Raw genomic sequence first — 24,442 nt, forward strand, 5'->3', positions numbered from 1 at the left:
TCATTTGGTAGCACGCAACTGCTGCGATACCTGAAAACCGAAACGCCCCAAAATGAGCAGCACCACAAAACAGCAATATTTTAAGGGGGCCTTCAGTTCCATCAAAAAGGGGCGGGAAAACCAATTTAAACCAAAACGTGACAACCGGCAGGGCCCCCCCCGCCCCTTTGTGCGGAAAATTTCCATCTTTTTCTTTACAAAATTTTGCTTTTTTTCCCCAAAAAAACAAAAAGAAAAATGCGCTTAAAAAAAAAACCATTTTCCCCTTCCTTTTTCAAAAAACCCGGGGCTCCCCCCCCTTCCTTTTAACTTCGGGCCTTCTCTCTCCCGTTTTCCTATCCCATTGCCTTGGCCGGGATTCAAAAGCTGAAAAACGAAAGGGGGTCGTCCAACAACAACCAAAGAAAAAATTTTTTTTTTTTTCAATTTTCCTCAACTGAAGTTGTAATAAATTCAAATTTTTTTCTTTCCCCTTTCCCGAAGTTTAAAGTGGGATTTTTTGGGTTAGGGGGTGAATTTTTTGTCCAAAACAACCCCCAAAAGGTTCCAGGCCCCTCCAAAAAAAATTTCCATTCCCAAGCGCAAAAAGAAAAGGGGCCTTTCGTCTTTTTGTTTCATTTTGGAAAAAATTTTCAAACAAAATAGCCCTTAATTCGGTGACAAAGGGGAAAAAACCCAATAAATAAATCCATTGCTTCATTTCCCAAAAACCCCACTTCTTTCGTTTAGGGGCCTCCCGCGGGCCCCTAGGAACACAAAATTTTTTTTTCTCTTGGGGTTTTCACCCCACGGTTCCGCTCCTGTACTACACACTGCCCCTATTCCCAGCGTTTTTCTTCCCCTCACAGAAAATAAAAAAAATTTTCTTACTCTACTTTAACTGCACCGAAAATTTACAAAAGCCTTACCCCCGAATTGGTTTGGGAAAACAAAATTTGCTCCTTTAAAACCAAGAACAAACTACAAACAAAATTACAAAATTTTGGCAAACCGCAAAGGATCAAACTATTTTTCCCAAAAATAATTCCCGGCTTATTTGCCTTCCGTTTGGTTAACAACAATTTGAATTCTTACCATTAAAAATCTTGCGAACTACCCTCTTAGGCCAAAAAGTTCTTTTTTTATTGCAAAGCCCCGCCTCATAAAATTCAAATTTAAAAAGTAATTTTAATGACCCAATTTAAATTTTTAAAATACTCAAATAAAAGGTAAAAAACTTTTTATTCCATTTAAAAAAACTTCAATTTTTTTCAAAAAAATTCCCTTATTTAAATTTTTATACCTAATTTTACGTTGAAAGATTTTAACCCTTAAAAAAAACTTTATGAAATTTCTAAATAGAAAATAACTAAAATCTTTATTATAAATTATAAAATAAGAAAAAAAAAAAAGTTTAATCTAAAAACGGTTATAGAAAATTGGGTTTCTCTTCACCCCTTGCTCCCCATTCCTCTTAATGGGTGTGGAAGGACAGTGGGGGCCCACAAAATGTCTTTAAATTTATTGTTTTTACTCTAAAATTTTTTTTTGGAAGTTCTGACAACTTTTACCCCTTTTGGGAAATTAGAAATAATTCTGTTTTTTTTAAAAGGGGTTATATCTAAAAATAAAATCAATTCTTACTGAAACCTTTTATTTTTAACAAATACTTTAAATGTTCTCCTGGAATGGTTTTGGATTTAACTAAGGCCTTTTTCTTACTCAATTTAAAAACTTCTTTTTTCAGGCAGTGAGTCGTTCGTAACTTCAAAGCTAAAAACCCCTCCCGCCTTTGGGGGAAGAAAGTTTCCCTTTTGGAAAACAGAGGAAAACTGCTTATTTGATTTCAGTCAAAACCCGACCTTGAAAGCGGGGACTACTACATAACATTAAAACGAATTTTTTCTCATGAAAATTTTTTAACTATTAGATCCCCCCGGAATTTTTTTATTTAACAAAAAGGCTTTGCGATTTTAAAATTTGGGAAAATGATTCACACTTTTTTTCCTTCGGAGTAATTAGCGAGTTTTTGAGGACCCCGGAGGGGGTGGCCCCCCGGGGGCCCTTTCAAACTGCAGGAACAAAGTTTTTAACCCAGAGGAACTCTGGGCCCTTAGGCCCCTCCTTCAAAAAACCCCGGGCCCCCAAAGAAAAGAAAATGGGCCCTCTATCCCCAAAGCTGAAAGCAATATTTTAAACCCGCAAAAGAGAGGAGCCACTCTCGCTCTCCCCTCGGGAAAGGGCCCCCCCCCTGACCCTTTGGGGACATAAGCGGGGGAACAGGGGCTGGGACCCCCCGGACGTACCCGCCCCCTCCCGGGGGCCCCCTCCGCGGCTCCTCCGCCCCTTCTCCCGCCGCCGGCCCCCCCTCACTGTTGTGGGTTAGCAGGGGCCCGCCAGGCCCCCCCCTTCCTACCCCAGGGAACAAAACTCGCCGTCGCCCTCCCCGCGCGGGGCCGTCCAGGCTAAGCTCATTTGGGCCCGCCAGGCGGCATCTCCAGGGCCCGCGGTCTCCCCCCCCGCCTGGGGCCGGTTCCGTTTCTTTTTCAACTTCCCCGCGCGCTCCGCCCCCGGGGCTTCGGGGGCCGGGGGGGGGCCCGGGGCTCGGGCGGCATTAAACCCCCCCAGGGGGGGTTTATTTCCAAAAAGGGGATGGGACCCGGTTTTTTTCTTCCCCAACTGTGGGAAAATGTTTTTTCCCGAAAGAAATTGAAAGTGGTTTTTATCATACCCCCGTCATAGTTCTTCTGGGGATTTTTTAACCGGGGGAAGATCTCTGTAGTTAAGTCACTTTTCTGTGACCTTCCCTGGGGAAGCACGCTCTGGATGTTGTGGTAGGTTAGAAGGAAATTTTGTCCCTTTCCCCCTGCCCAAAAAAACCTGACGAGATCAAGCCAGAGAAAAGGAAACGCAAAGCCCGAGGAGGCCCTGAAGAGAATGGAAGGCCTGGGGCTCAATCCCCCGCCCGGGTGCCCCCTTTTTTAAAAAAAAAGGGCAAATTTTCCCTTTCGGGGCCAAGGGGGCACTGGAAAATCTTGGGAAACAAAGGTGGGGGACTGATGCACCAATAAAAACCAATTAACAAGTAACCCCCCTTTCCCAACCTTTTTTCGCTTTCCAAACCTCATCCTCAAAAAAAAACCCCAACGTTTCTTTTTCAGTTTTTGCTCCTCCCCTCGGAGGCTTCCAGTGCCAAAAACACTGGGATTTCGGGTCTCCTTGGCTCTTGCAGTTTTGGGGGTCTCCCCATTCCAACCCCCCCCTCCTTTTTACTCTTTGGCAGGATTTTCCGGCCCCGGCTCCTTCTTTCTAGCGTTCTCAGGGGTTGCTTTTTCAAGCCCGCAGAAAAACCCACTTTTCCTTTCAGCCCCCTTTTGCCTTTCCAGCCCGTGTTTGTCGGTTACCCTCAGTTACGGGCCCAAAATACCCCCCAGTTTCGCTTCCCTAACCGTTTAACAATTTGCTTTCTGCTAAACCCAACCAAAAAAGGGGGGGGGGGGGGGGGGTTTGGGGGGGGGGGGGTTTTCCCCCCCTTCCAAACCCCTCAAAGGTCAGCCTTCAGTTTCCACAAACACCCATTTTGTGGGCAATGAACCCCAAAATTCTGACAGCCTTGCTATTAAAAACCTCCGACTTCATTTCTGTTCCCCTTTTTTATTAGTGTCCTGGTGGAAATCCCACGAGTTCATCAACAGCTCCTGATGCACTTTTATTCACAGGCAATGGCCCGAAAACGGGAACTCGTTTCCCCCCCAAACCCAAAAGTTTTCTCCCTCCCCTGGTTCCTCATTGGCGAGTCTTAGGCACATTTCCCGAGCCAAATAAAGTACAACTTTGGGCTGAACATAAATTTTTTAATTCTACAAATAGATTCTAATATTAAAAATAAAAATAATCTCTAAAAATTAATTGTTGGAAAACATATCAATTAAAAATCTGCTTTTAGTTGTTAAAAATACAAAATCTTTCAAAAAAAACACAAATTTTTTTCAAAATTAAACATTTTAGAGAATTTGTTTTTCAAAAGTGAAAAGTTATATAGAAATTTTTAAAAAGAGGAAAAAATAATAAAAATAGAAAAAATTCTTTGAAAATTTGTACGTTACAAAAAAAACATTGACATATAATTAAATGGGCATAAAAGTAAATACAAAAACAAACCAATTTAAATTTTTTCGTTAAAATAATAGACATTTGCAAAATTGGCTTTTCACCTTTCCCCAAAACTTTCCTGACCACCTGCTATATTTTAGGCAAGTTGTTTGGAAGGGCTGGGGGGGGTCTAACCCCAAAGTCAAACTCCCTTTCCTATTACATTTGTAAAATACAAACAATAAAACAATTTAAAATAATTTAAATTCCAAAAAACAACAAAAACGTATGAAAATTTTTGAAATTAATTTCTGTACAAATTTTAAAAAAGTTATAAAAAAGTAAAAATGTTTTAAATTTTTCAAAATTGGCAGCATGGGGTTCTCCAGGCTCACGTCTGGTCTGAGGGTACAGATTCTTTCGCTGTCATTCCCGGTACCCGAGCTCGAGGCAGCTGTGACAGCGGGTGATGCCTTGGCTGCAGAAGATGGGAAGAGCAAGGGAAGCATGAATAAGGCGCGGCAAGTCACGCCTGTCATGGTCAGGCGCATTGCCTGGCCTGCACTGAACAGGGACAGCAAGCAGGGCAGGCCGGTCGATTCCCACTGCAGGCTTTCATTTGCATTGCCCCCCCAGCTCTCTTCTGTCTTCACACCAGCTTCAGACCAAATGCCCTTCAGTCAAAACTTCTGGGCTTACCGACAGAATGCGGTAGTGATGCTGCCTTCAGCAGCACTGCCTCCAGAGCCAGGGAAGTTGCCACTGATGCTCCAGAAGGCAAAGCCCGTGCAGCCTGCCCCTAAGCAACGGTGCTCTGCTTGGCATTGCTCTTGCAGTGGCATTCCCACCGTGCTCTTCAGTTCCCAAGGCCCTGTGAGGACTCGAGGTTTTGGAGCAGTTTGCCGCTCCCCCACATGGGCTTTGCTCTCACAGGAGCTGAGCTGGTGTTTGCTAAAAGGAGCGGCAAGGTGCGCAGCAGCCCGCACCTCTGCCATGGCAAGTTCTGCCCTGCTGCAGGGTCAGCCTCTGCCCAGAGTCACTGGGGAGACACAGGGCACGGCTGTGCTGGAGAGGATGCGCCACAGCCAACAGCTGACGGGCAACGAGGGTGCTTACCGATCAGGCTCTGCCAGTTTTCCTGTCCTTCATCCGGCCTCCCAGTGTGCAACAAGAGCATGTTGTTGCATCGCAGGTAGCGCAGCAGTTCCTCACAGTAATATGGGATGCCAGAGCTTTTCTGGATCAGGAACCTGGGCAGGAGCACAACCAACACCAAGGAAGTAAGGTGCAGCACAGTTTGGATGGGTGGTGAGTCACTCAGACCTCGCAGGCTGACCAGCCTCTTCAACATGGCTAAACCTGGCTTCTGGAAGGGGCCCAAAGCACAGAACAGCAAGCCACGGCAACAGCAAAGGGCTGACACCATCCAGACTCTGCTGCCTCGTGGCAGTTGCCCATTCTTAGCTCACACCTGCTATGGCCAGGCTTAAGGAGAGACCCATCCACCCGTTTTGGCGGGGCGATTCCCAGCCGTGGTCAGCATAAGTGCAACCCCTCCGGAAGAGCTCCCCAGGCTTGGGCTTACCTTGCTAGCTCCCTGGGGATGCTGCTCACTCCAAGGTCCTGGCAGGCTTTCTGCACCACAGCTGAAGCTTTCAGCCCTTCCAGACGAACGCAAGTGATTCTCTCGGATGTTGTTCCGTCAGCGGCAGCTTGGAAAATGATCTCTGTTCTGTCCTTGACTGGAGCTAAGCTCATGGCCATAAAGACCACGGCACTTTGGAGCATGGGCCACATGATAGACCAGGACAGAGGGTCGACAAAGTGGGCGTTGTCGATGAAAAATATGCCAAATTTCCCTCCAAGTACCTGAAAAACAGGTGGTTCTGAGTGGAATCCAGTGGATTCTTGAGCGTCTTCCAGGGAGGACACATAGCCTTTCACGCTCTCGAGACAAGGGAATATTCAGAAGCCTCTCCTCAGCCACCTCCCTCTCCAGGAGTTTACCAACTTTGTTTGTGCAAGACTGTAAAGTCTCCTCTAACATCAGCTGCCCGGCAGAAGGAGAGAAGTTGGGCAGAGTTTCTGGAGGGCCACGACCCAGGCACATCGTCCTGCCACCTCCTCAGGCAGCTCCAGCACAGAGCCTGCACCCAGCACCTCCTGTGAGGCTGGAGGAAGGAGACCTGCTCACCTTCTGTAGCATTTGTGTACAAGTCAGGAGGAACGCACTGGCCCGTTCACTGGAACACATCTTGGAAACTTTGTCCGTGACGGGAAACTGTCCAGGAAAGACAGAGAGGAACATTGCTGCAGGTCTGGGCACACCTATCTCCCAGAGCAAGACTGCAGAGCAAAACGCCTCTACTTTTGCATGCGGCCAGCACCAGCCCCTCTTCAGTGCCATTTCCAGGGTGCTGAACAAGACACGGGGCACGTGCACGGCACAGGAGCACCCCATGCACAGAATCAGACAGGAATCAGACAGCACTGAGCTGAGCCACTCCCAGCAGAATATCCAAGCAAGACGGCCTCTCACTCTCACCTTAACTGAGAAAACATCGTTTAGTAGGCAAAAGCTGCTCTCTTCTATTGTATCTTGGAATATGGTCTGCAGAGTGCGCTGCCTCTCACTGGAAGTTTCATTGTCCTGGAGACCCAGCGCCCTGGCCACGAGCAGACAGATGCCAGACAAGGGCTGCTTCACGTTGTCCTCTGTCAGTTCCACAGTCGTGACCCTGCGGTGCAAAAGCAGAAGACACTGAGATCCAGAATTGCCTCCTGGTAGCTCAAGCCTGTCCGAACAGCAGCGCTCAATGGGTGAGCCGCCTGGTTCTTTCTGCAGAAGAAAGTGGGACTCTTCAGCCACACATCTCCAAGTGCGTCCTGGAGGGGACCAGGCTTTCCACTCATCGTACAAGAAAAAGTCCAGAGGGACGGCTGCAGGCCAATCACTGGGGGGCTGACCGTGGCCCCTGCACCTCCACAGCCCCAGCCCAGGTCACTCTACACATGCCCTCCAGAGGCTCTCCTTGGGTTAAGAAGGAAGGCCTCAGCAGGTGGCAGGTCTGTGTCTCCCGCCCGGCCCGCAGCAGGGCTCTTCTGCCCCAGTGCTCCTTCTGGAAAAACAGAGGGCAAGCAGTGCTTCTGAGACGGGCCACTTTGCTTCCTCTCAGCTCCAGAGCTTGGCCCAGGGACAAAGGAGAAAAGCAGTGGCTCACAAAGCCAGCTGGAACTCCCCGAGAAGGCGGGTGCTGCTCGGGAGGGTCTGCAGTAGGCTTTTTTGGGAGGCTGCAGCGCAAGGGCTGGCACCCAGACTGCAGTGTTCCACAAACACCAGGGGACAGGCAAGGGAGGGGTGCCAAAGAAACAGCTCCAAAATGCTTACCTGTGCTTAGCAGCCCGGTCTAAAACGGCCAGCTCGGCAAGTAAGTGGCTCTTTCCAGAGCCTGGAATGCCCACAAATGCCACCGTGTATGGTTCTTCCAGAAGTTCGTAGGCCTCCAAGCAGCAGTCAAAGATTTCGATCTCCTCCTCTCGACCTGTGCAGACCCACAAGAAAATCAGCTGCTGCGGCGTGCCAAAAGGCGGGGAGCCCCTCCTGTTCTCATCCGTACCCCGCAGCAGAGGGGGAGGAAGCGAGGAAGCGGCTGCGTGGGGCTCAGCTGCGTGCCAGGGCAGCACTGGCACTGGGCAAAGGGAAACAATTGGGCTTCAGATGAGTCCTCCACCTACCCAGCAAGGGACCGTAGTGTGACCTCTCCTTGGCAAGGCCCATGTCATATTGGCTAGAAGGGGGAGAAAACCAAAGTCACTTACTTAATCAGAAACCGTTGCACGCAGAGCCTGCTGTGGAGGGGTGGAGACCCCCCTCTCGAGCAGCATGTTACCCGGAGCATGGTCCCCTGGCCAAAGCTCAAGGTGACACACTAGGACAAGCCTCAAGCATAAAGAAGCCCAGCAGCCACGGCAGGACAGCCGAAGCTAACAAAAGTGCCCTGCTGGAGGCAACAACCAAAGAAATCCAAGATGAGGAAAGAAGCCAGGCTGCGCTGCTGGCTGGCGGACTGCTTTGCCAGCCTGGACAAGCAAAACAAGCCTCCTGGAAGGGAGGACTCTGTCTCTTAGCGGCTTGGGATGGTACGCAAGCCACTAAGTAGCATTCGTGTTCAAAAGGCCCTGCAACGAGGAGGCCAAAGCTGGGCCCAGAGGAACAGCAGAGGACTGAGCAGGAAGGCAGGAGGAAGCAGAGTGTGGGGCCAGCAGCCTACCTTACCCCAGTGGAACACGACTGACCCAAAGCTTCCTGCTGGGAAGCAGCTGGGGAGAAAAACCCACCCCATGCAGCAGAATGACCGCCGGCTTAGTCTTACACGTGGTGGAACAAAGCACAGCACAGCAAGCTCAGAGGAATGCTGCTCGGACAAAGCCCACAAGGCTAGCCTGTGTCTGCAAAGACAGGCCAGCCTTCCCCAGTCCAGTGCCATCACTTCCACTCTCTTAGCAGCAAGAGGCACAAGGGCAGAGAGGCAGAAAGCAGCCCCACCCCAGGGCTTCCGATCTTCTCAGCCACAGGCAAGGGAGGTCTGTGGGAGACCAGCCTGGTCTCGCTGCAGAACTCCTCTCTGTCGGCCAAGGTTGTACCCTTGAAGCCCCCCTCCCCTCACTTGCACAGCTCAGAGAACACTTACTGCTTGGTGATCCCCATGTATTGATAGATGGTGACGGGATTGGTAACACCTTTCATGTCTCTCTGTGGCAACTCTTTGAAGCAGTAGCTGGGCAGGCGAGAGGCTGCATACGTCTCTGCATCACAGGACACCATCCCTGGGTAGGCCATCATCATGCGGGCGGCCAAATTCACCTTAAAGCCAAGGACTGCCACAGAGAAAGAGCATACGTCAACGCAGTTGGGAAACCTTCAAGGCCAAGGGCAACCTCCCCTCCCGGGCACAAGCCAACCCAACTGCAGGCTAAGAGGACCCAAAGGGAACCACGTGTCTCTGAGCCCATCCTCCTGCCCCACGGCCCCAACGGGCTGCAGTATGCCCTTGCCTCAGCCCATCCGCCTTGTCCAGACCGACGGGCTGAAGCAGACCCATGCCAGCCTCACATTCCTAAGACAAAGGAGCCCTACCTGTGTGTTCAAACCTCTCGGGATGGCCAGTGAGGCCGCAGAACGCCGTCCCGCTGCTGACCCCGACAGAAACTTGCCTGGCACACAGAGAGAGTGACGTGCATTCAGCAGCAGCCCTGCTGCAGTCCCGCTCGCCCTGTTCCATCCCTTCCCACCTCTCCCCTCCTCGGCACTGGGACCACACGCACCAGCATGGGACTTGGGGACTTAGAGAGCTTGGGGTGCAACACGCCCCGGTGGCAAGGGATGTAGGTAGCGCACACGCAAGACCATCTGGACCCTTCCCCCGAGGCCCGATGGCTGCAACCTGCACCAGGCCACAGGCTTTTCTCCTCAGCAAGGAGGCAAGCAGGTGCTGCCTGCACACCACCCACAACGGCAGTGACTGGAGGTCGAGGGACCGGACTCGGGCTTTGTTCCTGGCCCCATTGCCCGGAGGAGCCTGCCTCTGGCACTGATGAGCTCTGTGCCCTGGTGAGGGCTCGCTCCGGCACGGTGACTGGCAGGCAGCACTTGGGGGCTGAGCCTGGCTACCGTGGGCTAACCTGCCACCTCTGAGATGCTGCCTCCTTCCCGCCAGGGGCGAAGCAGGACAAGCCAGGGGGAACATCTCTTGCTCATCAGTCCTCTCGTGCCATCCCAGGCAGCACACACACCCCCTAACATGCACTCACTGGAGTTTTCCCAGCTCCGTGGAGGCCATGCAGAGGATCTGCATAGCACATTCCAAGGCGTGGGTGCTCTCACAGGCCAGCTTTTCTCCCGGAAATCCAAACACGCAGAGGAAGGTGCAACCCTGCAAGGAAGAGGTGCAGTACGCCTTGTTTTACAATACTGATGGCCAGCAGCTGATGCATTCTGCTACAGGCACCGGGGAGACCAGCGGAGCTTCAGGTCAACCCACAGCCTCAGATCCCAGCAGCAGGCAGAGCTGCTTCCCATTGCCTTGCTGCCAAACAGACAGAGGCATCCCGGGCGTGGGATGGCTGTCACACACTCACCTTGTCAAACAGAAGACTTTTGTTGATTTCACCCTTGTGAGGGCTGATGATTTCTGAAATCATACTGCTGCTATTGCTGAGGCTGCTGCTGAGCTCCACTGTGCTGATCTTGTCAGCAAACTGCAGCTGGACAAAGAGGCTGGTGACCGGCCGTAGCTCCGAGCACAGCTCCAGTGGCACGTTCTGATAAAGCTGCAAGAGAAGAGCACAACAGCTTTGCCAGCCTGCTCTCCCGGGGGCTTCTCTGGGCCCACAGCAGACACCGAGGGACAGCAGGCGTGCTGGTAATAGCATGTGCTAGTGGAGGATGGCGAAGTCCTCCCAGGTACCGAGTCCTGGCACAAAGCTACTCTGGCAACACTCTGTCCTGTGACACGTGCGGGCATGAGGGAGCTCTTTGCCATCCTCTAGGCACCTGAGCGGGATCTTGTCCCGAGAGCTCCACACCGTCTCCTGCTGCCCTCCCTACACGCAGCCGCCAGCAGTAGTGGCCATACCTTCTGGAGAACAGCTGTCGATATGTGCTTCTCCAGCCTCGCTCCCACTTCAGGACCAGCAGAGCTCCTAAGAACCGGCCTTTGGAGGGCTAAGGAAAGGAAACGCAGGCCGTCACTGGCAGGGCAGGACTACAGGGCTTGGGAAGCTGGACATGGCAAGGGAAAGATTCTCCTGCGCTTGCTCCCGCTCCTGTCTGAAGCAGGCAGGACCCACTTTCCAGCCAGTCACAGGACAAGGAACTCACCCATCCCTTCCAAATGCCAATCCCCTCTGTACATGTTCAGCTGGTCTACAGCATCTCGGTATTCCTGGCGAGTTAAGTGCCTCATTTCCACAACCTGAAGACACACAGGAGGAAAGGAATGCCACTGGCCTCCCCAGAAGCCCCAGGGCACACGGCCTGCCCCTCCACTCTCTCTTCCCAGACAAGGGCAAGCCCACCTCCCTGGACTTTCAGCTGAGGTGCAACGCCAACAGCTTTGGCTCTCTGCCTACGCTTATGGTTAGGGCTGTGGCCACGTTCAGCCTCTCAGCCGCCTCCCCACCCAAGTGCGGGTCTTCCAAAGGGCTCGAGGCCACACCATTCACCCACCTTCACGGCCCTTCTGCCAGCAATATAGTTGGCCCTGATTCGTTGCTGCTCACACAGCTCCCAGCAGGTCTGTGACAGCACGATTTCATAGGCAGCCGAAAGGTTTTGGGCCTCGATAACTTCATCCAGGGCCTGGTTGCAGATGAAGAAGTACTGACGATCCCCGCCTCTGACAGATATGAAGGAGAAAATCCCGGCGGAGATCCCTGGGGAGAGAAAGACCAGCGGCGTTAACACAGGGAAGCTTTGGAACTCGGTGGCCCCCAGCTGCACAGAAGCTCAGCTGAAGCCCAGCCTGGAGACTGGCAGCAGAGAGGGAAGGGCCTCGTGCGTCCTTCTCGGGGCCATTAGCCACACAGGTCCCAGAAACGGGCGTCTACAAAGGGGCAAACAAAGTCAACACTGACAGTGCATTGGCACTGCTGGGCATCTGAGCCAGCGGCCTACAGAGCAAGCCCTGCAGAGCAGCAGCTTTGAGCAGCGTCTGCTCTGTTTATGTGAAGGCAGGTTGCAAGTGTGTGCCTGAGAAGGCAAGAGCCTTCCGGTGAGCTGGGGAAGGGGGCCCTCGAGGCGAAGCAAAGGGGAGAAAAGCAACAGGGAGACCCAGAGAGACGGAGGATAGAAGAGGTCCTGTGGAAGTCCCAGCTGAAGTCTCTGCCCACAGTCTGCAGCCCAGGCATGCTGTCTGTGGTGCGAGGAGAGCCTGCAAAAGCCCGGCTCAAAGCTGTTAGGCAAAGCAGTTCCCCTTTGCTCGCCATGAAAAGCACCAAGCTGTTTAGCTCCTGGAACTTGAGGAAGCATCCCAGAGGTGACACATCTCTTATCCAAGGGGCAGGCGGGACAGAGAGGCCCGTCTGGGGACCGGGTGTGGGATCTACCTCCCAGTGGGGTCAGACGTTGGGGCCCCCACGGACGGAGCGGGCTGTGCTCTGGGACCCTTGCTGGGAGCGAGGGGCCTGTGCTACAGCTGATGTGAGGCAGGCAGGGAAGGAGCCCTGACCTCCCCTGCCCTCACTGCCTCCTGCTTGTCCTGCAAATGCTGGCAGGGGAGGCTATCCATCAGCTCTGGAGAGTACCGGGGCTGACCCATCTATGCCCGTACCTATCTTCAGGTGGAGCATGAGACCCATGTGTGTGTCATGAGTGCCGTACTTCTTCTGGATTTCACTGGAGCACTGCAGCGCCAGGTTGATGGCTGTAGGCAGGTGAGGCTGTGCTGCTCTCCACAGCACCAGCACAGCATCCCCTGGGGAAAGGGAGGAGAAGGTGAAGGCTCTCCCGAGGGCTGACTGTCCCCAAGTTGCGCCCAGCCGCAGGGACAGCAGCAAGCAGCCGGGCGGCGTGCAGAGGAAGATGGGACTGTGGGAGGGCATCATCCTGAAGGACCTCCGGGGGCAGCCTAGCCTCAGGGACCCCTCCCATCTGCCGGGCCAGCCACAGCGACCTCCAGGGCAGCAGAGCAAGAGGGTGGGTGGTGGGGGGCAGCGGTGAGGCCGGCACCCCCCACCGCCAGTGACCCTCAGCACTCAAAGACAGGGCTCCCTCCCCCCCACTGCTTCTCCCACGCCTCAGCGCTCCTGTAGAAGCCCTGCACAATGCTGGAGACAAAGCAGTTCCCCTTGGCTCTCTGCAAAAAGCAGGGTGGAATCCAGGAGGCTCCCACGGGAGACGCTGCGCATCAGCACGACACTGACTCTGCCTCCTCCTAAGGACACACCTGCAAACTTCAGGATGTCTCCTCCAAAATCCAGCACCACTGCAGATAAAGAGAAGGAAAAACAGAGTTAAAGGGACGCCTTCTTCCAGGAGCCGTGGGAAGAGCCACTGTACCCTGAGAGGACCAGCGTGGTGGTGCGGGACCAGGGCACGGCTCCAGAAAGCCCTGCTCCCAGGGCCGCTGCAGCCACAGCCCTGGAAGCCGCATAGCCAGCAGGGAGGCAGCGCCTCGAGAGACGGTGCACGGCGTGGTGGGAGCAGGAGGGCACCTCTGCAGAGCGTCTGCTCCAGCTTTGCGCACCGCTCCACTCAAGCAAGCCACCCAGAGCCACTTGCCCGGGGCCACATTCGCAGGCCTTGTGAAGACCTCTGAGTGCGTCTGGGTGACCCGCCGGCCTTCCTGGGCAACCTGTGCCACAGTTCGGTCAGCGTCACCGCAGAGGCCTCTCCTCCTGCCCAGCAGAACCTCCCGCCTTTCAGTTTGTGCCCACCGCCTCTTGTCCTGGTGCCGGGCCCCACCAAAGACAGCCCGGCTCCGGCTCCTCCCCCCTTCAGGGAGGCAGGAGCGGGCGGCCCAGCACGGCTCTCTCCACAGTGAGCGAGCCTCGGGGCTTGATGCCCGACAGCCCAGCAGCACGGCTCTTACCCTCCAGAATGTCCCCCATGTAGGTGTTGAGGGCATGCGCCAGCTCCTCAGCTCCTCTCTCGGGTCCGTTCTGCTGGACACACTTCTCTGCCAAGGCAGTGAAACCTGCCAGAAGGACAGCCACAAATCAGGACGCGTCTGCGTGCACCTGTAGCTCACCCCTTCCCCAGCCCCGGCTCAGTGCTCGTCACAGCCATGGCTGACAACCCAGGAGGAGCTGCCCGCTCTTTGGGCAGCACGGCAGGAGGCCTGCGCAGTGACAAGATGGCTACCCAGTCTCGGGGCAGGGCTCCCGAGGGCCTGGAGCGTCCTAAGGGCTCATGTCCGTGGGGACTCTGCCATGCCCAGCCCACCTGAGACATCCGCCAGGAGCAGCACTCCCTCAAGCATCTTGGGGTAACTAATGTCCGTGAACTCCTCACGGAGAAGGAGGTTGGGAAGGAACACCGCTTTCTTCCCCAGATGTGAATAGTGGCACTTCCTCTCCCAAGCAGAAGCCATTGTCAGCGCCCTGTGGTACCCGGGGTACCTCAGAACAAGACACCCTGCCCGCTGCAAAGGAGGAGGACGCGACGCTCACCGCTCAGGCGGCAAAGTGAGCCCAGGCCCGCCGTGACGGTCGGCTGGCCCTCTGCTGCAGTGACATCACAATCAGCGGGCAGCGATGTCATCGCCCACCTCACAGAGAGCTGCCTCTGGCAGCGCAGTGGGCTGCAGGCGCTGTGCTCCGTAGCCCACGGAGCAGCTGCTGCTGTGACCCAGGCTTCCCCCTTGATGTCGAGCCACGGCCTCCCAGGCCTCCCTTACTTGAGGACAGTGCCTAAGGCAGGCCGGCCTGCTGCCGAAAGAGCAGCCGCTTCCCCCAGCACGGAGCGGCCCAGGACTGTTCCCAGGACTCCGAGAGGCCTCAGGCACCCGGAGCCGGGCCCCGGTCCCTGACGGCAGCTGGCTGAGCAATGGAAGGGCAGGCAGGGCACGCGCACAGGCTGCTTGTGCTGGTTGTGGCTGGGTGCCTTCTATTTGTGGTGGCTCTTACGGTGCTGTGTTTTGCGGTTCTGATGAAGCATCATCCCGACTGGGGGCTGGGCTCGTGCCTGGTGCGCGCAGCCGGTAAGCGCGCAGTCGGAGTCCACGCTGAGGTCTATTTTAATTCTGCACAGAATCAGGTGCTTGGCAGTCCTCTGCAAAGCCAGCACGCCCCCAAACAGAAGCGTGGCTGTTCACACACAGCTGTGGACAGAACTGTTTCTCTTTGCAGTTTTTAATCGCTTGCTCCAGTTCTGGGTTGCAATGAGAGCAATAGATACCGTAAGCCTGGCTTGAGGATGAAAGGATTGCTCTGGTTGAGTAGTGTTGCAGACACGGTGCAATTACAGGCAGGAAAAGGGAAATTCTGGGGCTTGAGGCGATAGCTGAATGCTGTCATCCTTGCACCCTTTCCTCTGTAGTTCTCTTAACCTTACGCATCAGATGAAGTAGACATTCTGCAGCTGTACTCATCATCCTAGGCTGAACAACATCATTTCTGTAATCGTTGTTCAACTCGAAAGATAAGGAGAGCTCCCATTACAGAAAGACTGCTGCTGGACCTCTAGCATCGACTCTTGCCTAAGGAAACTTCCAAAATAAAGGTTTTAAAAAAGGTTTTCATTTTATACTTCATGTGCTCGCGTTTTTAGAAATCTATTGCTTACAGTTTGATTTTAACCTAATGGGGAGAAAGTCACTTAGTTTTCTAAGTAGTCATTTTCTAAAACATTTTCCAAGTTTGTCTTTCTTAGACGTTGCCTACACCTCTTTGTGTCATGGTTTTATGTTTTTTTGTTTTTGGTTCTCAGTATTCTGCATCAAAACATCATATAGTGCACTGGGAGTTCAAGTGTTAATGCTCCAATTCCAGGCACCTATCCTTATACATTACAGAAGTCATGGGATCTGGCCCTTCCGGGTGGGGCGGTCTCTTACTGCCTGGCAGTGGGTGCTGGAGGGTGCTTTCCTGGCCGTTCCAAGCTTTTCAGGTTTGAATCGGTATCGGGAACTCTCTCTCTCTCCTATTTTATTTGATTTATTAGTCTCAATTTCAATCAGAAATGGTTACAAACTGAAGCATAGGAAGTTCTGCACAAATATCCATAAGAACTTCTTCACAGTAAGGGTTGCAGAGCACTGGAACAGCATGCCCAGAGAGGTGGTGGAGTCTCCTTCTATGGAGATGTTCAGGATCCACCTGGATGCCTACCTGTGCAACCTCATCTAGGAGCCTGCTTCGGCAGGGCGGGTGGACTAGATGATCTCCAGATGTCCCTTCCAGCCCCTAAAATTCTGTGATTCTTCATAGTGAGGGTGATGGAGCACTGGAAGAAGTTGCCCACGGAGGCTGTGGATTCTCCGTTTCTGGAGATATTCAAGACCCACCCAGTTGTCTACCTGTGCAGCCTGCTGTAGGGAGCCTGCTTTACGTGAGGGCTGGACTCAATGATCTCTAGAGGTCCTTTCCAACCCCTACAATTCTGTGATTCTGTGATTGATTCTGTGATTCTGTGACTCTGACACAGATGTGTGTCTTGGAATGCACGAAATGATGTGTTCACAAGAGATTGTAGGCATGGCTCAGAGATATCTACTATGAGTAAGACTCTTCCAGTCACTTTGTACCACTGCTGGAGTTGAAAGCATGGAAGAGATTGGAGACACTTGGGCCTCCAACCTGCATATTCCCTTATCCAATTGGCAGATCCAGCCAGATGGCTGGATCTGATATCTATTAATCCTTATTATACACTCTTCTTAGCCATTGTCTCCTCAAAAAACACAGTTCAGGGTGCAGTCAGTCCTATCCCGAGAAATTTGCAATAGACACTTTCGTAAGATTCCTCAGGTTTGTCGCTTGTTCTTGTGAAGAAGGCCCTGCATATTGGGAAAACAGCATGAGTTTACACATTTAGGGGTAAGAAGACTTGCCTTTTAGGATGCACTGTAGATTAGGGGGAAAGCCAGATCATTAAATAAAAGAGGTAAGACCTCATCAGATTTCATTTCTCCCAGCTCTTGATCACACACTATTTGCACCTTATTTCTTCACTGAACCTGAATCTTAAGGTTTTATAGCATTGCCAGGCCACTTTGACTTACTACTGTCCATACACGTTCTTTCTGACTGAAGTAGTCATGAATTGCTAGCTTATTAAAAGTTGATTTTTCTTTCAGTGCTAGGTTTTGTCTCCTCTTCATTCTATATATCATCTTGTTGCTTTCAGAAAAACTCCTTTAATTACAAATACCACAACAGTGACTGGAAACCCTTCTTTCTGCAGAGATGAAAATGATGTTGACGGTTCTGGTGATGGTAATAATAATAAAAATCTACTTTATTATAAAAAGAGTAATGGAGAGAGAGGAGTAGACTAGTATAGTAATGTCTGTAAAATAATTATTCTTTACAACAAAATACAGGACAAATTGGTAGAAGACTTGAAAATCCCAATCATTAGAATTCAAACGACTAGAAGTAAATGGTCTACATACCCTCAGATGCACATCGCTTTTATTCATGTAACCATTCTTCTTTTAGTAGCCTTATCTTTAACTTCCAGGACAATCCAGCAAACTGTTGGAGTAACATGAACCATTCCTGCTTTGCTACATAACATGAAAGCAAAAGTGTACAAAGTCATTTCCAGTGAAGATAAGTCAATCACGGTGATGATGAGGCCCTGGTGTGATACAGCTTATTGCTAAGGCTAGAGGGAGAACACTGAGGAGTATCTCCCACACTGAAGTCAAAGGTGAAGTTCTCTGCAAGGCTTATAAGAAACAGAGATCATGTTTATTTAGCCAGTGTAAATTCTCTTCACCAGTTAAACCATGGCAAGATTATCGGAGGTAAATGACAGATGCTGGTAAGGGATTGAGATAGCGCTTAAATTTGAACATATGAGACATCACCGTATCACTTTAGACAGAACTGTGAGAAAGAACAGAATTTCACTTTTTTCTTTGAAAGAGATCTGCCAAATCTAGAAAGGACTGTCTGAACTGGAGGTCTGTCAGACAGCTGGCACAGAGTCATCAACAAAATAAGGCCATGTTCACTTACATCAACAGTGGACACACCATTCTGTATCTCTGCAAATCCTCATTCACTCAGCAGAATGAGATTGTATTCTGTGATGTTGTGCTCCCCTCTACCCCAACCTCCTCCTTTGGCCTGGCTGTTACGCCCAAGGCTTTGCTCAGGACTAGTAATGCTGTCCGACTAAATACTGCAATTAAGCCAATCATTTAATCCAACAAACAGTGAGCAGCTCACGAGTTCCTTGAGCTCAAGTTCTCATAACAAAGCTGCATGTGAACTCCCAGATTCCCCCTAAATATTCTAAAGCTTAACTGACCGTAGTCTCACGGTGGATTATTGCAAATAATCAATTGGAGAATTCCCCTCTTAGAAGAAGAAAAGCATTCAAGAAACCTCCAGGGTGGAGCGTGATGAACATGCATAGAGTCTGTGTCATCATGGTTCCTGAAGAAACATAAGACCTGCGATACTTAGACACCAGGTGAGCTTGGTATGCTGACTTTTAGAGGTGCAGTATGGAGAGTAGAGTGAGTTGTAAAACTCTGGGTTAGGCCCTGTGATATGATTGCGGGGATAGGAACTGGATGGTACTGTGAAACTGATAAACTGCATTGTAGTCATCAGCAACTTTTCAATTTTCTGTCACACAAACTAGAACAAAGATACATGTGATTAGAATCACTCAAGATCCACCTGAAAATAAGGAAAAAAGTATAAAAATGGCTTAAGAGAGAAGGGATTTTGGGAAAAATACTACTGCAGACAACTGGGAGGACACTGCTTGATTCTGAGACCAGTCGGCAAGCTAAGTCAGTCTTCCCACACCCCCAGAGAGTTGCCAATGGATAAAGACTGACATGTTAGGTTATAGTGAGTGATCTCTGTGGGAAGCTTAGAAATCTGCACTGAGTTATTCCGTTACTCATAGATTGGCTTGGGTTGGAAGGGACCTTTAGGATCACCCAGATCCAAATCCCCTGCCACAGGCAGGGCTGCAAGCTGCTAGGTCAAGTTCTAGATCAGATTGCCCGGGAACCCACCCAACCTGGTCTTAAACACCTCCAAGGGACAGGGCATCCACAGCCCCTCTTGGGCAATCTGTTCCAGCAACCTCACCACCCGCTCGGTAACAAACTTTCCCCTGCATCAGCTGTATTATTCACATTATTGGCACACACACATACTCTGCAGATAGTATGTATATATACACCAGCAATTCAAAATAATGTATAATCTGATGCTCTAGTAAAGAGCAACAGATTCAAAATAAGCCACTTGTAAGAGTTCTCATTGGGTGTGGCCAAACCCCTTAAGGACAGTACTGTGAATCCATCTGAATACAGCTAGATGAAGGTGCTCTGCATTATGGGTTAACCCATGAATGTCAGAGTTCTCACTGGGAGCACTCATATTCTGTAAGGTTGGATGTGTAAGTCCATTTGAACACGGCCAGGTCTGTAGCACCAAAGTGAGTATAAACCTTTTAATGCAGCACATCCTCAGCATCAGGGACAAATGGCTCACAAAATCACCATTCCCTCACCATTAACTCACGCGTGTGTTAATTTTCAGAACGTAATCGAAGTTACAAAACCAGAGCTCTCCTCAAACAAGAATGGTGTCACAGATCAGTGTGTCTAAAGAGGTCTGCCTTCTCTAATAGGAGTGTTAATCCCAATCTTTTGGTATGACCGCATTGTGGTCTACCACTGGAGCAGGTAGCTCTGAGCTTGCTGGGACTCTGTTGCTAAGTTGAGAGCAAAAGAATGTGCTCCCTGTCCTCACTACACTCTCTCCATTCACTAACAAAGAGAAACAAACGAAAAGAAAGAAGAAAAAAAGAGCATCAGAAAGAAACCAGGCAAGGCAGCTACTCTATCACTAGTTCAATTTTTTTTTTTTTTTTTTTTTTTTTTTGTCCTTGTGACTAGAGGTACTGAATCCAAACCTAAAAACCATGTTCTGATCTTCATAGAAATCCAGATAAGCCTAAAGCCTGAGGGAACTGTCAGAATAACTGCATGTAAGACACAAGTACATGTTGCACTATTGCATAGATAGTAATACAAAAGAAGGGAGAGTTTACATCCCCTTCACTGCCCAGGGAATGATGTCACAGGACACTCAAAGGTCGAGGACCGGAGGCACAAGCGTAAATATGAAAGCACAACATTTTTCATCGTTCCTAATGCATTAGTTATGGCCAAGATGACCAACAGGGAACTCATTATCTGAGTTGAATACATAAAATGATAAAAAACAACTTTATCCTCCACAGCAGTTTTTCATAAACAAGAAAAATCAGCAGAGACGATTAAGACCTTGAGAGGCTTTTTAGCAAAGCATTATCACCATCCCATACGTATAGAATCATTAGAATCACCAGCGTTGGAAAAGACCTCCGTGATTATCCAGTCCAACCATCCACCTACCACCAATACTTCCAACTAAAGCGTGTCCCCCAGTACGGCATCTAAATATTTCTTGAGCATCTCCAGGGATGCTGACTCCACCACCTCCCTGGGCAGCCTGTGCCAGTGCCTGACCACACTCTCAGAGAAGAAATATGTAATAACATCCAACCTGAATCTCCCCTGGCTCAACTTGAGGCCATCCTATCTCATCCTATTGCTAGTTACATGGGAGAAGAGGCCTACTCCCACCTAACCACAACCTCCTTTCTGGCAGTTTGTGGAGAGCAATAATGTCACCCTGAGCCTCCTCTTATCCAGACTAAACAATCCCAGCTCCTCCAGCCACTCCTCATAAGACTTGTGCTCCAGACCCCTCACCAGTTTTGTTGCCCTTCTCAGAACGCACTCCAGGGCCTTAATGCCTTTCTTGCAGTGAGAGGCCCAAACCAAAGACACTACTAAATATGCAGCCTCACCAGTGCCGAGTGCAGAGGGATGATCACTTCCATGTTCCTGTTGTCAACACTGTTTCTGATACAAGCCAGGATGCCATTGGCCTTCTTGGCCACCCGGGCACACTGCTGGGTCATGTTCAGCCAAGCATCAATCAATACCCCCAGGTCTGTTTCTTCTGTGCAGTCTTCCAGCCACTCTGCCCCAACCCTGTAGCATTCCCTGGGGTTGTTGTGGCCAAAGTGCAGGACCCAGCACTCGGTATTGTTGAATTTCATCCCATTGGCCTCAGCCCAGTGATCCAGCCTGCACAGATTCCTCTGTAGGGCCTTCCTACCATGAAGCACATCAATACTTACTGCAAACTTGGTGTCATCTGCAAACTTACTGAGGGTGCACTCAATGCCCTCATCCAGGTCATCAGTGAAGATATTGAACAGGATGGGCCCCAGTACCAACCCCTAGCAACCGGTTACTGAAAGGCGAGAAGGGTCCCATAAATGAAAGTAAAAAGGCAAGAAGGCTTCACGTGACTGAGAATAAGTGGGGTGAAGGGGAATAGTTAGGGATAGTTTATAGAAGCAAGAATGTAGAGCTTGTTAGAAAATAATGGTCTGGGATAATGAGGGGGATGAAGGCCATAAAGATAAGGGCTTGAGAACAGCCCGAGGACATTTGGCAGGGTGGTGATTAGATGTCCACAAGGCAAGAAGAGACTGGTTTGGGGGGATATCCCCCCCAAAAGGCCAGAAGTTTACGGAGAGAAAGCTCAGAAGTCTTTGTGAGGAAGACAACAAATCTTCATCCCACAACCCACTACGCACGCGCAAGAGGGGAGGGTCTGCATGCTAATGAACTCTCGGGGTGTAATGAGTATTCGAATTCCGGGAAAACTATTGATTATGTATTAGTTTGGCCTATATCTGTAGCATGAGTTTTCCTGACGGTGTGCAAGTTAGGAGGAACAAGCCCTGTTGCACCCAGTGTCTGTGCAGCACTGATTAAAACGTACCTGCTTTTATAACTACTTTGTCGTTGTAGAGTTTGATTCTGCACATCAGTTACCACCTGGGTGTGACTCCATTTACCACCACTTTCTGGGCCCAGCCATCCGGTCAGCTCTTTACCCAGCAAGGAGTATATCTGTCCGAGCCATGGACTATCAAAACATCTTGCTCGATCCAAAAATAATTATTAATCTTGCTAAAGAGGCCCCAGCAGAGACCTTGCTGTGCCCCAGAAAACCACTAATTTATTGATAATCAGCGACTGAAAAGCACTGCAACAACAATTCACAGAGAATACTTTTCCTAAGCCATACCCTCTTATTCTCACATAAAATCATGCACCAAATAAAACAGACATATTTAGAAATAACTATCTCTGCATTTGCGTAGTTATAGCTGGTAACTGGCAAATAGTTTGTTGTGGCTCCCATTCTACTATGCAATATATAAATACATGTTTTTAGTCAGATTTGGGCATCCATCTGGAGGAGACTGCTTTGAAGGTCAACAATGATCACTAGTGCTCAGATTCCCAATAAGCACTTTAGCATGGCTATCAGAAAATTGCTTGTTAAATTGCAGAACAGTGGCAGACAGAATCCCACAAATCTGGCCACACTGCTTATAGTCAGTGCCAACAAGAAGACACTGAGGTTGAAATAAATCATGCAAGTGAAAAGAAATGAGAAAGAAGGTATCACTATATTCTTCTAGCAGTATTCAGATAGCCATGAAATCTCTCCTGTGTCATTGTGCGTCACATTTACTTAACGTAGCTTTACTGCCAACAGGTTACCCCTCTCCCGTTGCATGTTGCTCATTCTGAACCATGTAATACCATCCTTTAAAATAAACATACTGGGGGGTGGGTGTCCAATATCCTAACCAGAAAGTTGTTGATGGACTGCAGGAATCTCCTGGTCTTCTTTGCAGCCTTCTGTCTCGTTTTCCCAGTGGATATCTGTGTGGTTGAAATGCCCCATCAGAATGAGAACGAGCCTATGAGTGTGATGCCTCTTGCAGCTGAATCAAGAAGGCCTTGTCAACAAGCACCCCTTGACCAGGTGGCCTGTAGTAGACCCTGGCTACCAAATGCCCTCTATTGGTCCAGTCCCTGATTTTAACCCACAAGCTATCAACTGATTCGTGTTTCTCAGGGGCAGCTGTGCACAGTCTATCCACTTCTTAACATAGATGGCTCTTCCCCCACCTCTCCTACCTCACCCGTCTCTTCTAAAAAGCTCACTGCCCTTGATCATGGTATTCCAGTTAAGTCATCCCACCATGTTGCTGTGGTAGCAATAAGATCAGTTTTCAAACTGCACCATGGTTTCCAGTTCCTCCTGCTCATTTCCCATGCTGCAAGCTTGCATACAGAGGCACTTAAGCTGGAATTTTGGTCAATTTGCCTTTTTGGGGGAGCCCTCCCAAAAACCTCTGGGAAAAATATGAGGCTTTCTCCTGCTGCTTCCTAAAGTGATTGTATTCCATGACTCTTCTCTGTTCCTCAGCAGTACATACCCTTCCCCTATCAAATCTAGCTTAAAGCCCTGGAAATGAGCCACACCTGCTTGCTGCTCAGTACATTCATCACACGCAGCAGGTTGAGGGCCCCTGCTAGCACCTTGTCTGTCTAACTTAGATATGTTATCCCACGCTTTGCCGTGGGCAGGCTTGTTACCGCCCCTTCAAACCTAACTTAAAGCCCTGTCAATGAAACCAGACAGCTCCTTGGCCAGAATTCTTTTCCCCATATGACCTGATGAACCCCATCAGCAGCCATCAGGCAAAGTGCCCCATGGTTGAAAAAGCCAAAATTCCTGTGGTGCCACCGGCCTCTCAGCAACATATTTAGCACATGGGTTTGCCTGGTCCTCTCAGTATCCCTCACTGCCACTGAAGAGATAAACACCACCGGTACTCCCACTAAGTTATAATATAAATTACGTTATAAATAGATACATAAATATATTTATCAACTAAATTACAGTTATAATGAAGTTCTCTTTTTAAGAAGGATTGGTGAACACCTGTGCTATGATTCACACAACACTTTTTCATTTGATAGGCATTATGGATCACGTGGAGAAGCTGTGAATGCCTCATCCTTGGAAATGTTCATGATGCTCACGTTGAATGGGGTTAAGAGCAACTTAGTGTAGAGGATGGTGATACTGCTCAGAGCAGGGGAGTTGATGGGGTCTTTAAGGTCTCCTGGAACCCAAGTCATTCTATGATTCTGTGATTCTATCATTTAAATCAGCAGGCCATATGGTTTTCTTATGTTATTCCATATGCAAAGAAACTGTGGAAGCAGGTCACTGTGGGTTACCAACCCAAGAAATACCCATTTCTGAAGAATATGCCCACTCATGCTGTGGGATGTACATTTTTAGTAGCACTAGTGGGAAATTCATCTGCCTGCCCTGCTTGCATTCACGTAGAAGAGAAGGCTAAGGTACTGAATGAGTTCTTTGCCTCAGTCTTCGCTGGCAGTCAGGATTCTAATATTTCTCAAATCCCTGAACCCTGCATCCCTTAACATCGAGGTGGGGACCGGGGCAGTAAATCTCCCCCCAGTGTGAGGACAGAGCAGGTCCAAGACGCCTCATGAGACTGAATGCGTACAAGTCTATGGGGCCGCATGGCCTGCATCCCAGGGTTCTGAAGGAGCTGGCTGAGGTGGTTGCCGAGCCATTCTCCATCATATTTGGAAAGTCTTGGCTGTCAGGTAAGGTCCCGGATGACTGGAGGAAGGGTCACGTCACTCCCATTTACAAGAAAGGGAGCAAGGAGGAGCCGGGGAACTGGTGGACAGGCTGGTGTGTCTTA

General features: G+C 50.1%; 1 protein-coding gene across 1 annotated transcript; it reads right to left on the reverse strand.

Moving 5' to 3' along the window:
- Nucleotides 1-24,442, reverse strand: LOC104915357 (adenylate cyclase type 10-like). The gene is made up of 19 exons (XM_085214111.1): nt 14,698-24,442; nt 13,662-13,766; nt 13,017-13,055; nt 12,402-12,545; nt 11,300-11,505; nt 10,952-11,045; nt 10,707-10,795; nt 10,210-10,401; nt 9,883-10,004; nt 9,209-9,285; nt 8,763-8,949; nt 7,807-7,859; nt 7,460-7,613; nt 6,617-6,809; nt 6,266-6,352; nt 5,657-5,940; nt 5,188-5,321; nt 4,389-4,549; nt 1-30 (listed from the first exon to the last, which is right to left on the reverse strand). Exons 1-19 carry the CDS (start codon nt 14,729-14,731, stop codon nt 1-3), a joined length of 2,385 nt encoding a protein of 794 aa, XP_085070237.1. The 5' UTR covers nt 14,732-24,442.

This window comes from Meleagris gallopavo, chromosome Z (genome assembly GCF_905368555.1).
Source record: "Meleagris gallopavo chromosome Z, MGAL_WU_HG_1.1, whole genome shotgun sequence".
NCBI lineage: Eukaryota > Metazoa > Chordata > Aves > Galliformes > Phasianidae > Meleagris > Meleagris gallopavo.